The 15,754-nt window shown below is 40.1% G+C and overlaps 1 protein-coding gene across 2 annotated transcripts in view; it reads left to right on the top strand.

The window, feature by feature from the left end:
* med13a (mediator complex subunit 13a) overlaps positions 1 to 15,754 on the top strand; it is a 140,196-nt gene that overhangs the window by 28,092 nt on the left and 96,350 nt on the right. For both annotated transcript variants that reach the window (XR_015073247.1, XM_085964700.1), the window contains exons 3-4: positions 4,158 to 4,242; positions 12,078 to 12,161. Coding sequence is in view for 1 of the 2 variants with exons in the window: in XM_085964700.1 (XP_085820826.1) it covers positions 4,158 to 4,242; positions 12,078 to 12,161 (169 nt within the window). In the remaining variant the exon portion in view is untranslated. The remainder of the gene's footprint in view (positions 1 to 4,157; positions 4,243 to 12,077; positions 12,162 to 15,754) is intronic.

Here is a 15,754-nt window from a genome sequence, read left to right as displayed (position 1 = left end):
CGTTCATGGGATATGGATGTCGCTGGCAAGGCCCATCCCTAATTGCCCTTGAAGGTGGTGGTGAGCTGCAGCCTTGAACTGCTGCAGTCTGAGAGGTGAAGGTACTCCCACAGTTCTGTTGGGTAGGGAGTTCCAGGATTTTGACTCCGCAACAATGAACGAACGGCCAATGTATTTCCAAGTCAGGGTGGTGTGTGGGAGCTGAACAAAGTCTCCTAGACTCATCTTGAATATTGGGTTGGGGGAAAATCAGCCATTGAATCATGGAAAAGTAGAGGTTTAGGTTGTCCTTCCAAATATGTATGGAGACTATTGAGCTGTAGAACAGTGTTGAAGTACTGGTAGATAATGCTTTGTAATTTGTGAGAGGACGCCTTTGAAGTGATGAATCCAGTATCCTGCAAGCAGCACATGGCTTATCATTAAAGTATATTGCCTTAAGTATAACTTTTTTAACCTCTCCTTGGCACTGGCATTAGTACTGATGTGTAAAATATACCTAGTGACCGCACTGCTGAAGTATTAGAAGGTTGCATCCCAGTGAAAGAGTTACTATATCTACTCTTTGTGAATGTTGTCTAAATAGTAATATTGTATTACAACCATGAACTTTGACCAGGTGTTTTTGTTACTTTGTAACTTTTTGTTTTATGAAAATCTATCTGTTCTATGTTTGAGCTCTTTGTTCCCTTGTTCACGTCATGCAGAGTAGCATCAGGAAAACTGTGTTGCAACACTGGACTTGCAACACTACATGGGTGGTTGAGTGTATATTGTGTGTAGGGCTGTAATGAAGCTCGAATCTCTGGCCCTCTGTTTACTCCAGCTGGATTTTGGCTTTCTATTGGGTGCCAAGTATTCATTTGAGCTTCTGACCCAAAGTGTTTTTGCCTTCTTTGGCACTTGTGTTCCTGTATTTCCTGCACTTTTGTGCCACAAAATACTGAAAATACTGTTCAAAGCATTGGTAATGTGTTCAGTCAGAGGCTTGAATATACAGGTTTGCTGCAGCTCTAATTAGAAAGTTGTAGATTTTGTAATGGATTTGTTTCCAGATTGTTTGCCAGAACTTGTACAGGATGGTTTACAGTCCCAGAAGATTGAATGGGACCTGAATGTTTTATTACTACTTTTCGGAAAGCTGTTGGTAATCCTCTTATTAAATGGCATGCATCCCAGCAACACTGAGGCAAGTACCAGTGAGTCTGCAGTGAAAATTTACACTTTTGAAACCCTTTTTACTTAGTTGGTTAACAGGATAATCTTGGTGATTTATGCAGTGCTTGGTGTTTTCCAATTCTGAAATTGTCAAAGGGGAAAACAGCCATCTTTTAAAGCAACTTGTCTTTTCCATATTGTATGGAACAAACAGTTCCATGAAAAGCAAGTTGTGGCAGTTTCTGCAACACAGTTTGGGCACCTGCCAACTTTTAAATGGATTGTTGGTTTTTCTAAGATCTTTTTGCAAATGACGGATTATTTCACCGGTTTTATACCACCGACTGTCCCTAGATTGACTGACTGCCATTGGTGAATTGTATTCCCTTCTAATAGGGGTGATGAGAATTGTACAAATTTTCAATTCTGAAATTTTAACCAGAACATTTTATGTCCAACCAAATGCATCACATCAGTGTCCTAGCAATTTGCAAGAGCCATTGTTTACAGTTGTAAGTTACTTACTTGCCTGTCGACACCATTCAGTTTGGGTATAACCTGAAATCACATACAAATATGTAATGTAAATGTAAATACAATTTATAAAACTTGACCTCTGCTTGGATTGTTGAGGTGTTTACTGCCTTGTTAAAGTCCATTGGTAAATGCAATTGAGTTAATGTTTACCCAGTTTCTGCTGCCTGCTTTTGGCAGCAGTTGCAGTTTTCTGTTCTACAATGCTCAGCTTCTTCAAGGTCTGCCAAGAGTGTCAAAACTCACTACTTACTGATCCCACCCTCCCTAATGCTGGACTTCTTGAAATGGCACTTCACTTCCTTTTTTATCAACCTCCTGCATGGGAACCACACCTTGCTTTTTGCTGTTGCAGTTTTTTCTGGTTAAGCATTCAAGTGCAGATAACTGTACTGTGTGATCATCTTCATGTTGACCGTGATGGTTATAAAAACCACTTCATTGCCTGGTTAAGGATAATTGCATGCAGAATTACTAGGTATGCTACTTGGCAGCAAATAGTTTTTTTATTTATATTATAGTACAAATAACACATGCTGCTGTATAAATACATCCATTTGACACACAGCATAGTATTGAACTGAATTCTGGACCCTCTAGGTAGCTGATTTGTACTATACTAGTTCAAAAAACTGCAAGCACCAGTTCAACAATATTGCTGGATATCTACCCTTAAAATTGTATGTATGATGATAGGCAGCTGATGATGAGTTACAAGACAGCAATTCAGTTGATTTAATTCTGATGTGACTTCACAAATTGAGTGTGTGTACACCAGCAAAATCACTCTATTGCATTTACTACCTTGAAGCTTACTGCCAGACATTGTTTGTATAACGCAGTCACCTTTTTACAGTAATGCTCAGTTTTTTAAAACTGTTTGGGCATTGTAAAAACTGCAGTGTGACCAGCAAAAGCCTAATTTGATGCACAATAGTGTGTACATATGTGTTTCTTTGCAGTGGGGATATTTTTATATTATCTTTTTTCACATTCGAATTGAATTGATGCCTTTCTTGGTTGTTTTCTCCCCTGCCAAATTTTGAAAGCCAGAAATGTAAGAAAATAATTATTTAAAATTTTTAAAAAAAACTTTGAAAAACAGTTCGATGGATATATTTACCTAAAAAGCCTATGCATTGAATGAGTGGATGTCTGACTGGTAACGGAGCTTTAATATCAGTTCCACTGATTATTTTTTTGGGGTAAGTATTCTTTACTTTTTGGAAAGAATGTGCTTTCACTTTTTGAGAAGGAACATCTTGCTTTGATTCAGTACTCCATCAGCTTGACAAAATTCTCTCAACTGAGCAAGCAGGTTGCAGTGACGGCAAGTCTTGGGACAAGCTTGCGACCTTCTCGTTATGAGTTGAACACTTCTTCCTGTGGCTTGCGCTCGGCTCCCCTTGTGGTTTGTGCACTATTCAGCTACAGTATCAAACTGTTTGTAGATATTCTTTCCCTGTTCCTGTTAATTTTATATAAAGTAAGTTAACTTTTTTGTCAGCTTTATATTTCCAGATGCTAACTAGTTTTATTCAGTAATTGCATTTCTTGTCTTGAGCGAATTTTACAACTCCCATCAACAGTTGGGTGTGCTATTCTACTCCATGGACTTTCAGATAAGGCAGGAGGATGGGAACCTGGGGATGGGAGACAGAAAGGACAAATAAATCTGTTAAGAAACCCCAGGCAGAGCTTGCGCACTTGACCGTTCTGTAAGATGTATTTAGGATTCTAAATTGGATACTACATCACTTACAACAGCAAGTTTATTTGAGTTTTGAAGACCCATTTGAGCAACCTAGGCATTTTAGTCATGATTGTGGGCCACTCTTGGTATGTCTACAATGATTATTTATAGGATGGATGTCAAGATGAAGATGCAAGAAAACTCTGAAAAATAGTGAAATGTAATTTTAAAAAATCTTGCCATTCTCCTAAAGGTGACTGCTTTTTATTACTTGAAGGTGGTTCCATTGACTTGTAATTCCTGGTATTTGCCTGTCTTTGTTTTGGCTATGTATGCTTCAGTACTATTCAAGTCAGGGGTGTCGAATCTTTTTGCTTTTGTGGGCTGCATAGGTGCATAGAATATGAAGTTTAAATCCATGTTTCCATTCATTTTCACCTAGGTCAAGTTGAATTGGGACTAATTCTCTAATGCACCAACAGCGCAGAACATCACTAGATGCAGAAAATTTAAATAGAATAAAATAGTGAACAAGAAATATAAGTGCAACTATGACTCGGTTGCATATGATTGTGGGCCACAGTTTGGACACCCCTGATCTAAGTGGTCTCATGAAGAGGGATGGCAGGGAGAGCAGCAGTCGGAATGGCTATGATCAACTTTTTATTTTCCTGTGATAACAATGAAAGTTGTCTTCAGTATGTAGATTTTTTTTCTTTTTAAATTACATTTTGTCAGGTGTTAACTTTTTAATTGCTTTTTCATTTTGCAGTTGAAGAGGATGGATTGTGGGAACAGGGACTGTCTTATGAGTGCCGAACACTGCTTTTTAAGGCCATTCACAACTTGCTGGAAAGGTATGTGCTATAATATCCTACAACAGCTGTTTGAAATACAGTGGAGCTTACTTGCCATGCCTATTATTGACTTACTCGACTGATCACAGAACTTTAAACCCATCCCTGATGATTTTGAAAAAGGCTAGATTTTTGTATACAAATTTTTTTCTGCCATGTCATCGTTACTCCTTTCTAGGGTAAAACCCCAATCTTCCTGAATTCAAACTGAAAAATGTTTGAGGAAAATTGGGCTGAGGTGTGGTTGGGGGGTTGGAAGGTTGAAGTTTGTGATGAAGAAAGTTGGATGCTTTTGTAAATGTTAATATTTTGCATCAGTATTTTCATTGAACAATTTGGGGATACTAGTAATACAGTTACAATGTAGATAAGATGCAGAGGAAATAGTTTGTTACACTTGCCCCAGCAATGCATCTTAACCACTTGCAGAAGAATTTCATTGCACTCGTGACCTTGCCATTTCCTGTACCAGTAATCTCTCGTCTTTTGAGTGAGCTTCCCAAAGTGTGCCAAATTAGGGGTAGTCATGTGTTTTGGACTCCTGTTTGCTTGTAGCTGGATTGCTAGGGTCCTAAGCTCATTACATGAACAGACATCAGAGAGGAGGTTTTCATTTGAGCAGTCCAAGATGGATTGGGGCCTAGGTTTCAGAGGGCTATGTTGCAATTCATCACACAACCCCCCCCCCACCCCCAGTCGCTTACAACATATTTTCATATTCTCAGCTATGAATTGATTTTTGCATTGCATCTTGTCGTGCGGATAGCATATCGAGACTATCTGCCTTAAACACCCTCCTCCCCCGCCCCATCCATAACTGAGACCCTTTGTCTATATTAGATGCATTATTTTCTAACTTTAGTATTTTCTTTGGTAAATTTCATATTTTTATCTCCTGTAGTTGAGCTTTACCTGTTCTAATTTGCTTAATGCAGTTTAACTCCGTCCCAGTCTTGGATATAATTGGAGGTTGGTAGTGTCCTAACCAAAAGCTGGGACATCCCTGTATTTTCTATTCCTCTTTTGCCAATTGAATGGTGCCCTGCCAGATTATTATATAATTCAGTACATAAACAATAGGGCTGCTCCTTGCCACTCATGGCTAAATGCTTGATAAACTAATAAGGATTTCACACGCAAGGTTGTAACACTTTTTTAAATCCCTTTTTTCCAGTTAAGCAGCCTTTTACTCCAGTTTAATAAATGTATTGTGAAACTTGTGTCAATCACTGATTTGGTAATTGGCAGACATTGTGCTTTGAGTATGTCAGCTGCATTTAATTATATTTAATTTACAGTATTAAAAATGAACCAAGCTTAAAATTAAAATCATGTGCTCAGGCTTGGGCCAAGAGAAATTTGCCAGAATCTAGTCTGTTTCTGGCTTAGTCAATAATCGACTGATAAATCAGCATTCGACATGTAGCCCAGGCACCATATAGGATGAACATTGTGTTGATCCACCTGACTGAAGAAATTAGTTGTTATGCCAGACATGTGTACGGTATACAATTACCGCTTATGGTTGCCAATGCCTGCAAGATAGATATAAAAAAGACTTGCATTTATATAATGCCTTTTATGACCACCAAACATCCCAAAGCACTTTACAACCAATGAAGTATTTTTTGAAGTGTAGTCACTGTTGTAATGTAGGAAATGCGGCAGCCAATTTGCACACAGCAAGCTCCCACAAACCGCAATGTGATAATGACCAGATAATCTGTTTAGTGATGTTGATTGAGGGATAAATATTGGCCAGGACACCGGGGAGAACTCCCCTGCTCTTCGAAATAGTGCCACGGGATCTTTTACGTCCACCCGAGCGAGTGGATGAGGCCTCAGTTTAACGGTTCATCCGAATGACTGCACCTGCGACAGTGCAGCACTCCCTCAGCATCGCCCTAGATTTATATGCTCAAGTCTCTGGAGTGGGACTTGAACCCACAACCTTCTGACTCAAAGGTGAGGGTGCTACCCTCTGAACCATGGCTGAGTGGACAAATGGACGAGGAAGGCCACTCCGCCCATCTTCAAATCAGAACGACCCTAAGCTTCCCCACTGCAGCGCCTACTTTTTTCTTAAATTATTCCACTACTCTACCTGAAAGCCCACTCCAATTATTGACCAGCTTTTGTATGAAATCAGTCCTAAATTTGCATTTTACCAGTTTAAACCAGAGTCCCTTGACTTCCTTTCACAGTTTAGTTTGACGTAAAATTCACAATTTACCTTTTCTATCTTGTATATTACAATGAAATCACATCTTGGTGTCCTCCTTTCAACGCTGAAAAGTCCCAAGTTTCTCTAGTCTTTCCTCATAACCGCTGACACGAGGGGGTTCATCGTGGCTCTTCTCTGAACTGCCTCCTGCGCTTGGATGTCTCCTTTTTATGTGTCTGACCAAAACTGTTATCCATGCACGATCTGTGACACTGTGATATGCATTGTATACCATGCAAGCCCTGTGACATGCTGTAACTGAAGAACTATTGCAGATTTATATATTTTTTAAAAATCTGCTCTAATCCAGCAAAAAATATTTTGCTATATTTCTGTCCATTCCTATAAGAGTTTCACGTATTGGGCTGTGGGATGTCTGTTTTATAGATTTCTGTTTTTACCTTGATGTCTGGAATTAAAGGAGTGGTCTTCAGAAAGTTGAGAAGCTGCTGTTTTCAGTCCAAAATTCCATCCTGTGGTGTACATTACTCTTTTTAAACTAATATTCTGGCAGTAATTGGGACAGCTTTAAAAAGGAGAGCTGGATTCAGTAACTTTAGTCTAATATAAAATAAAGATTAAGAAATCCGTCTCAAAAATTCAAACATTTATACAAAGGAATTTAAAAAAAAAAAAAAAAAAAAAAAAAAAAAAAATTTGGTTTTGCTGGACTATATACAGAAACGTCCTCAACTAGGATGCAAATAGGGGAAAAATCGCAAATGCTGGCAATCTGAACCAGAAACAGAAAATGCTAAAAATGCACAGTCTCAACATCTGTAGAGAAAAACCTGGTTAATGTTTCAGGTACAAGACCCTGAGATCATCTTCAATTTGGAGGAAGGAGCTTGCACCTAAATGTTAACCTATCTCTTAACATATGCTGACTGACCTCTCTATTTCCAGCACTGAATGCAGATATGCTTGTCTTTGCCCCACTCAGTATCTTACCCATTTGTGCTCGAGCCTAGACAGTGTTGACTGGCTATTTGCAGGAGGGATGGGGACAAACGGCATAATAGCTGAGTCTATGCATGCGTTTGCAGCAGGGGTTGCTGCTACTTTAACCAGGGCACTGAGACTAATTATACAGTAGTGCTCTTTTGCCACCAGGCTGAGATTGACTCAGCAGAGAGATTTAAAAATTTTTTTTTTAATATTGCCTGACCATATTAAATAATGTTCTGCCAACTAACTTTCCATACTTGAGGTGGGTGTGGTGCAAATGAAGTAGATACAGTGCTTGAACTTGGAAATTGGTGTGTCCCCCCACCCCCTCACCCTGAGTCAAAAATCATCCTGCTTTCTTTTCTACTTCCCTCCCTCCAAAAGAATTTGTTCTTGAGCACAAGTATGCTTTAAAAAATGACACACACTTTGTGCAGCCAGGTACAGCAGTTGCTGGTGAGGGGAATTGGTTTTAATTAGGTGAAATATGTAACAATGGAGTTCATCTCTTTTAACTCCTTTGCTGTTGGACTACTTTTTGTTTCAAAATGTGCTACTCACACGCCAGATTCTTAATTTTAGCACACGGGCAAAAGTCCATCCTGGAAATTTGAAGAGAAAAAATAATTGGCAACACATCAAAACAATTTTGTGTACTTTCTTAGAGAACTAAAAATTAATGACAAATATACTGGATCAGCTCCTCTTTATTCAGCATCTGCTGGGAATAGAGGGGTAAGTTTTATAGCGAAGGTTCTTAATAGCTCACTAGATGGTGACTGATGAGGGAGGCCATTATTTTGAGGCTCTGTTGCATTTTGTAGTACACTTGTAAAATTACGCCAAAAGCATCTCTCTTCAAACCTCTTCCACCGAACTCCTGATATTAGTTGTGAAATTACACCTGTGTTGGTTTTTCTTCCTGTCCTGGCTTGTCATAAGGCATATTGATGATGTGAGTCAGCATCTGGGTGGCCTTTATAGTTTGAGTAGATTAACTGAAAGAAAGACTTGCAGTTCTATAGCGCCTTTCACGACCACCGGACTTCGCAAAGCGCTTTGCAGCCAATGAAGTACATTTTGAAGTGTAGGATACTAGGCAGGCCAATTTGCACACAGCAAGGTCCCTCAAACAACAATGTGATGATGACCAGATAAATTCTGTTAGATGTTGATTGAGGGATGAATATTGGCCAGGACACTGAGAATAACTCTCCTGCTGTTCTTTAAAATAGTGTCATGGGATCTTTTACCTGAGAGAGTAGATGGGGCTTCTGTTTAATGTCTCATCTGAAAGATGTGGAGTGTCAGCCTAGATTTTGTGCTCAAGTCTCTGGAGTGGAACCCACAACCTTCTGACTCCAAGGCGAGAGTGCTACCAACTGAGCCATGGCTGACACTGTTGTGATGCCTTCTGAAGTCTGTGTTGAATCCTTTTTAGAATTTAGAACATGGCCTCTCTGGGCATGTTTTACAGATTCATGGTAAGACCAAGTCCTCCTTGAATCTTGGGAGAGGGAGTCTGTCGAGAAGACTCTTCACGCTAGGGACAAAAAGTGATTATACTGTTTTTAATGTACACGGCCATGTCGTCCACCCAGACAATTCCAATTGCCAACATGAAAGCGAGTAGAAATTGCTCAATTCTTCTTTCCGCCAAACCCCCAGGTCTCTCGGGCCTAACCTTATCGTATCAAAAACACACAGATTTTCTTTTTTCTGACATTTCTTCCTGCCCCCCATACTGCTAAATTCAATTTTTGTGAATCTTGCTAGATCTACACCCATTTTACTTGAACAGCTACATGTAGTGATCATATTTGTTATTTTTATTCTTGTTGCATCTCCAGTACACAATTTCAAAACCACACGGGTGTTGATTTTTATTTACGCTTCTTCTCCCTGTGTAATGTTTACGTCTCTTCTGCTCCCTGTGTAATGTTTTCTTTCCCGGTGGAATTCCTTATTTGCCTGTGGCTTTTCCTGTTTGTTTTCTGTCTTCCTTTCCATGCTACCAAAATGCTAGTTGAGAAGTTTTCACAGATTGCTATTATCCTGTGAATCCTGCTGTTCGAGTGTGGACAGCAGGCGAGGACAGGGTTGGATTCTCCTGACTCTTCCCACAAGCAAAGAGCTGGAAGGTAGCTGACATTCACAGACAGGCACCAGCAAGAGTTATTCTATTCAGATCAGCTATCGGGATAACACCCGTGAAACTTCACTGCAGTCTGAGCCACCTCCTTCAGGAGAGGACCGAGCCAAAAATGAAGAATCTCGAAGTAGACCAAGTTGTTATTCAGTGAGCTACTTGTTTGCCTTGTCGTCCTTTTGCAATTGCAAGTTTAATTTTTTTTAAGTAAGAGAATCAGCTGTTTCAAACAGAATGCAGACACCATGGCCAGCTGATTAATGTCAAGCCTAGGTTGAAATTACTTTGGTTGCTTATGCCTTAACTTTGAAGTTATTGCAAATGAACTGCTGCTACTTATATTCTACTTTATCAGTCAAGTATATGTAATGTATATTGTGCTAGCTCCAGTGGTTAGAGGTCACTATAAACAGCCAAGTTCAAAAATTGTCCAAATTGTGGATTTAGCATCAGGGCCTTGTAGTAATTTTTGACAAGTAATTTTCACTAGGCACTGCTCATACAGACAAGCAGTCTGCAAGAACAGCCTGAAATGATTTGTCCCCTGATTAAAACTTTCTCTTACATGGGATATATATGGCGCAGAAACAGGCCATTCAGCCCAACCAGTCTATGCCGGCATTTATGCTCCACTCGAGCCTCCTCCCGTCTTTCCTCATCTAAATCTATCAGCGTAACCCTCTATTCCCTTCTCCCTCATATGCTTGTCCAGTCTCCCCTTAAATGTATCTATACTATTTGCCTCAACCACTCCCTGTGGTAGCGAGTTCCACATTCTCACCACTCTCTGGGTAAAGAAATTTCTTCTGAATTCCCTATTGTATTTCTTGGTGACTATCTTATATTGATGGCCTCTAGGTTTGCTCTTCTCCACAAGTGGAAACATTCTCTATCCACTCTATCAAAATTTTTCATAATTTTAAAGACTTCTATTAGGTCACCACTCAGCCTTTTTTCAAAGAGAAAAGAGATCCAGCCTGTTCATCCTTTCCTGATAGGTATACCCTCGCATTTCTAGTATCATCCTTGTAAATCTTCTCTGCACCTTCTCCAGTGCCTCTATATCCTTTTTATAATATGGTGACCAGAACTGCACGCAGTACTCCAAGTGTGGTCTAACCAAGGTTCGATATAGGTTTTGCATAACTTCCCTACTTTTCAATTCTATTCCTCTCTAGAAATAAACCCGTGTGCTTGGTTTGCTTTTTTTGCCTTTCTGCAGTTTGTGGCCTCCAGTGAATGTCTTGCCCTAATGGTGTATTTAAAAAGAGGGATTTGCCACTTAGGTTGCTCATATCGGCAATTTCCCATGTGCTTCCTATCCGACACAACTTGTTCTGGTGTTTTAACGAGGCATGCCACTATGTTACTTGTAGGAAATTCTTCTACACTTTGTAGCAAGAGTAGTAGTAACAAAATAAAAGGTGCAGATTTTCTTTGAGGAAATGTTGGCAGTGCCAGTTTTTGCTCTTGAGACAGCACACGCTATTTAAAAACAAAACTAGGTGTTGGCTTTCTCCCACAATGCAGCTTGAAGCTGTAACTGCTGAAATGACAGATGGACTCCAGCTACCTTGTCTTCTCCCTTCCCCCCCCCCCCCCCCCCCCCCCCCCCCCCCCCCCCAATAATGCAGTTTGTGTAGAGTGAGCTGCTGATTTGAGAGAATCGTGTACTTTCTCAAGCTGGAATGAAGATTTTGTCTCCGATCAAAACAGTAGTAACTAACCCAACGCTGCATTGACAGTTCCAGCAAACCATCAGTAATGGTGCAAATTACCAAGATCACCCTCTGGCCATCCCAATTCTGCGACCTCCAGTCTATACAACCTGTTGAGCTTTGCTGTATGGTATATTGATCAGTGTGCCTACACTATGGTCTCTACTAAGATAGAATGTACATGCAAGAGACTTGTGAAATCCAACTTTTTGCAAAGTTGGAAAAACCAATGAGCAAGTAGACCTGAGTGCAAATGGTCTTGACTGCTTTTCAATGCATTTTGTGCAGACATTTTAGTGATTCTCTCCTGGGTTTCAAAATCTGTTACTGAAATAGCATGTGTGTTTGACTTAATTTTGAAGTGGAATGATCAGTAGAAGGGCTACTGCAGGGAGTTTTGAGTAACTTACAATAGTGTCAATTTTTATTTGCAGCATTTTCTTAAAAATTCTCACTTGGGGGTCTCCATGACGCATGGTTGAACTATTCCAAGGAATCTGCCACTCAGCCCAAAGCTGATCACTTGAAAGTACATGAGGATAACTTGGATTAAATATATTTTTGGCCTTCCCTTCTCCCTCCCCATGGGGAATGGCTGGGCCTTTCTCAGTGTCTCTGTGGTAAGCTTGGCATGTTGAGCAGGAGCCCACAGGATCAGAAATTCGAACTTCTCGTATTATTTCTTTCTAGGAAAGTTTTAAATCAGTTTATCTATTTACAGTGTCTTGTAGAGATTGTTGCAGTTTAAATGCTCTTTGATCCGTGACCTTGTGTTCCCCTCTTTCCTTTCTGCAAGGTGCTTGTTACACAGGAACTTTGTGCGGATTGGGAAGTGGTTTGTGAAACCATATGAAAAGGATGAGAAACCGGTGAACAAAAGGTAAGAATGACAAATCTTGCAGTAGAGCTACTTTCTATTTGAATATACTTCTGTGGAGTCCTTGATTTTTGAAAACTTGGGTTTGATATACATATGCCGACTTTCACTTTTTTGCTGAAATTTCAACACTTGACTATACTTTCCCAGGCGGTTTGCATCATTGAGTTGGATGTACATTGCTAATCTTGGGGATTTTCCTAGCCTCTACAGCCTAGGGCTCGATCCGGCCTCTGAATTCCTGTTATCTGGCCTTTTGAAGCCCTAGGCGTTGTTTTCCAATTGCGTGTTTGTGCACATATTGAATGTAGCATTCTGAACATTGTGGGCCTGAAGAAGTGTAAAAGACTTCCCCTTCCCATTGATTGATATAGACTGCTGACGGAGCAGTCTTTTTCCAGTAGTTGGGCATCTTTTACCAATCGTTCAGTCCTGGGAATTTCAAAATGCTGCACCCAAGAGCAAAAATCCCATCTTTAGAGTGTGGGCAGTGGGAATGGATAGATATTATGGAATGTTGCTTGATTACCCCCTGAAATCCTAGAATATTCATCCATAGCTTTTCCTTGGATGTTGTGGGTGGGTTACATCCCATGTTAGGTTCATGGTCTGTGGAAGGAATAAACTTGATGGCCAAATGGTCTTTTCTGATTTCATGGCCCCCCCAGCATGAGAATGCAAAAGAAACCTAAAATAGTTGTTAATCAAACTTTTTTCCTCTGACAGCTGGTTGGCTGCTAGCCAGAAGGGTATGACTAAAACTACAAGCTACTGTCAGTCTGGAGTCTATGATCTTTGTTGTGTTAACGTGGTGGCTGAAGATTCTAAAAGTAAATAAAGTAAAAGTTTATTCAAATCCAACGTGTGTGCGTGCGTGCGTGCGTGCGTGCCTTGTTCATTCAGATATACTTGTAGAGATTTCAGTCTCCTCAAAACCAGTTTGGCATTTAGACCGTCATCCCTTAGTTTCAAACTTTTAAATACCAGTTCACATTACGTCTGCATTGAAGCATTTCACATGGAAAATTAAAACCAATTTTGAAAAATGGAATCTTGCCAGCAGTGCTATTAATCAAACCATTCAGTAAGAGTTATGATTTAACTGACACCCTTGATTTATTTTTTGGCTGCAAACCATGGGAGAGGTTACTTGGATTTTTTCTGACTCTGAGGAAACAAACAGTTGAAATGACCAGTTTGTTAAGCTACCCTTTTATTGAAGATGCCCTCTCTCATTTTCAAGTTTACTAGCTGCACTAAGCTGGTTCCCCTCTGAAGTTGGCAGCATTCAGTGTATTAAAATAATAAGTGAACCAAAGTTAGACATGGAGGAGGAGGAGGAATGATGTGGGTGAATAGACTAGTGTGATACTGAGCCACATGGACCAGGAAAGCACTAGCTTTGATTCCTGATCTGAGCTGGGGTTGGCTGTGGCTTTAGCACTTTTTGGTGAAGGAAAAGAATAAATCCAGGTTGCTCCTGATTTCTATCCACTGACCTCTGCTACAAAATGTGCATGTGGATATCTCGTGAGGACAAAAATGACTTCCAAGACAGTTAGCATGAGTAGTTTGGATATGCTTTTAAACCACAAGACCAAAGCTGGAGCAGTTTATGGTGGTTGTCTGAACCCTGGAGACAAGACTATAGTGAAGAAAGAACTCCTGTATATAGACTTCACGTAGTTTTATTTTTTTTAAATGGTCAGTGTAAGGTTTTGGCGAGGACACTTGATGTAGAAAAATGAAGGATTATGACCTAATAGTTGCAACTTTGTTTTGAGATGATCTGCAGCTGGTTACCAGAATTCAATGTGTTCAGAGTTGATCAAAAAAAAGCTTGATTTGAAAAGCTCATGCATATGATGAGAAATTTACCCCTCCTTATTAACTTGGAGATGTAAAAGCTCCTGACGGTGCAGTGAATGTATCCAGTAAATGGATGAGCTGTACAGACCAAGTAGTATGTAGGTTTGTTCCCTGGTTTGTGCTGGGGTGGCAGTGGGGCACTACAATTGGCCTTAAAGTCTCTCTGTTAAGGAGGGGAAGTTTGTCCAGTGTTCTGGATCATGGTTGACATCCAGTGATCTACTCCCTTTTGAAGTTCTGCAGGTGTGGGCAAGGGCTCGGCTTGTTTCTTCATCCCAGTCAAATGAAAAACCATTATTCTCACATCTGCATTTACAGTTTAGCTCTAGTTTCGAGCCCTCCTTTTCGAAGTTATAAACTTAAAAAAAAAAAAACTGTCTCCATCAGTGTTCTCTTTCCCTCTTTTTCCCTCCCTCCATGTCTCTCTTGAAGATAGTGACTCGTGTATTGGGTAGTTTAAGCGCCTTGATGTATTACTACGTTAAAGGTGCTACATAAATGCAAGTTGTTTGTGCAACATTTAAGTGGCTGCTTTCTGCGAGAGCCTGGGCGATGAGTGTTGCAAGGCTACTCAACTGTAGTGGGGCAGGAAATTGCTGTTGAGGCTGAGTAGTTGATTTAAAAAAAAAAAGTTGCACAAATCATATTTTCTTATACTTTTGGGATGTTAAAATATGAACTCAGTTCAAAAATTCAGAAGGTAGTACAGCAGGCCTGCTTTTCATCAAACAGCTAAAAGTACCTACAAGGGATAAATTGAAATGAAATGAGGCAGAGTGCTAATTACAAGCTTTAAAGATGTCGAGAAGGAGATGATTCACTGATGCATATTCAGTAAATTACTGCCAGGTTATAGTGGGAATAGTTCCAGATATTGGGATGTTTGCTGGATTTCAGGTTGCATTAGAAAGTAGATACACTCGCCATCCAAATGGCTGAATATTTGATAGTGGCATGCAAGTCAGTAACCAACATTGTTGTAGCAATGCTGCTAGGCAAGATAATCATGGATAGATCTGCTATTCAATTAACTGACAGGGGATTATTCAACTAGCGATGTGCAGCTCCCCAGGAGTGTCTTCAGAGGGAGGAGGGCTGCGGGGGAGAGGAGAGAGTGCTTGTAGATCTTTGGTATTTTAAAAAAAAAGTTGTTCATGGAGCTACTACATTTTTCAGATACAAGACTGATTTGATTTTAGAAGGGTGGAGAGGAATTTATCTTGAGTAGCAACTTTGTTGCTGAAGGCAATATTAAAATTATGATTTGAGTCTGTCCAGATACTTGTGCCCAACACACAGCCAACTCCCAAAGGCAGGTGTGTGCTTCTTCTGAACTGAAATGCGACCTTGTTTGCAAAGTAATCTGGGATAGCTTGCCCTGCGCGAACATGAAACCTGTTTATTCTTCCTGGATTACACACCAGGATTTTCAGTACACGCCCGCCACTTCAGAAGGCTACTAATATCCGTCACACCAAACACTGTCTTGTAGCAGATAAAACTACCAAACTGGTTTATTTGCTGATAGTAATTTACATCAGAAAGCAGTAACTGAGTTGTTGGTTAGTTAGAATAGCACAGCACTTTTGAACCAGTTCATGAAAGGTGACCAGTTCAGTCAATGTGTTGTTTTTATATATAAAAAAAAAGGTTTCCAAACAAAAGGTAGGCAAACTCTTCTCGGAAGGGAGTGGCTGCCTGATTCCTACTGGCTAGTTTTTCTCGGA

This window comes from Somniosus microcephalus, chromosome 22, assembly GCF_052327205.1.
Source record: "Somniosus microcephalus isolate GS21.2 chromosome 22, FLI_Smic_1.0, whole genome shotgun sequence".
NCBI classification, from domain to species: Eukaryota; Metazoa; Chordata; class Chondrichthyes; order Squaliformes; family Somniosidae; genus Somniosus; species Somniosus microcephalus.
This window is presented reverse-complemented; position numbering and strand designations above follow the sequence as displayed.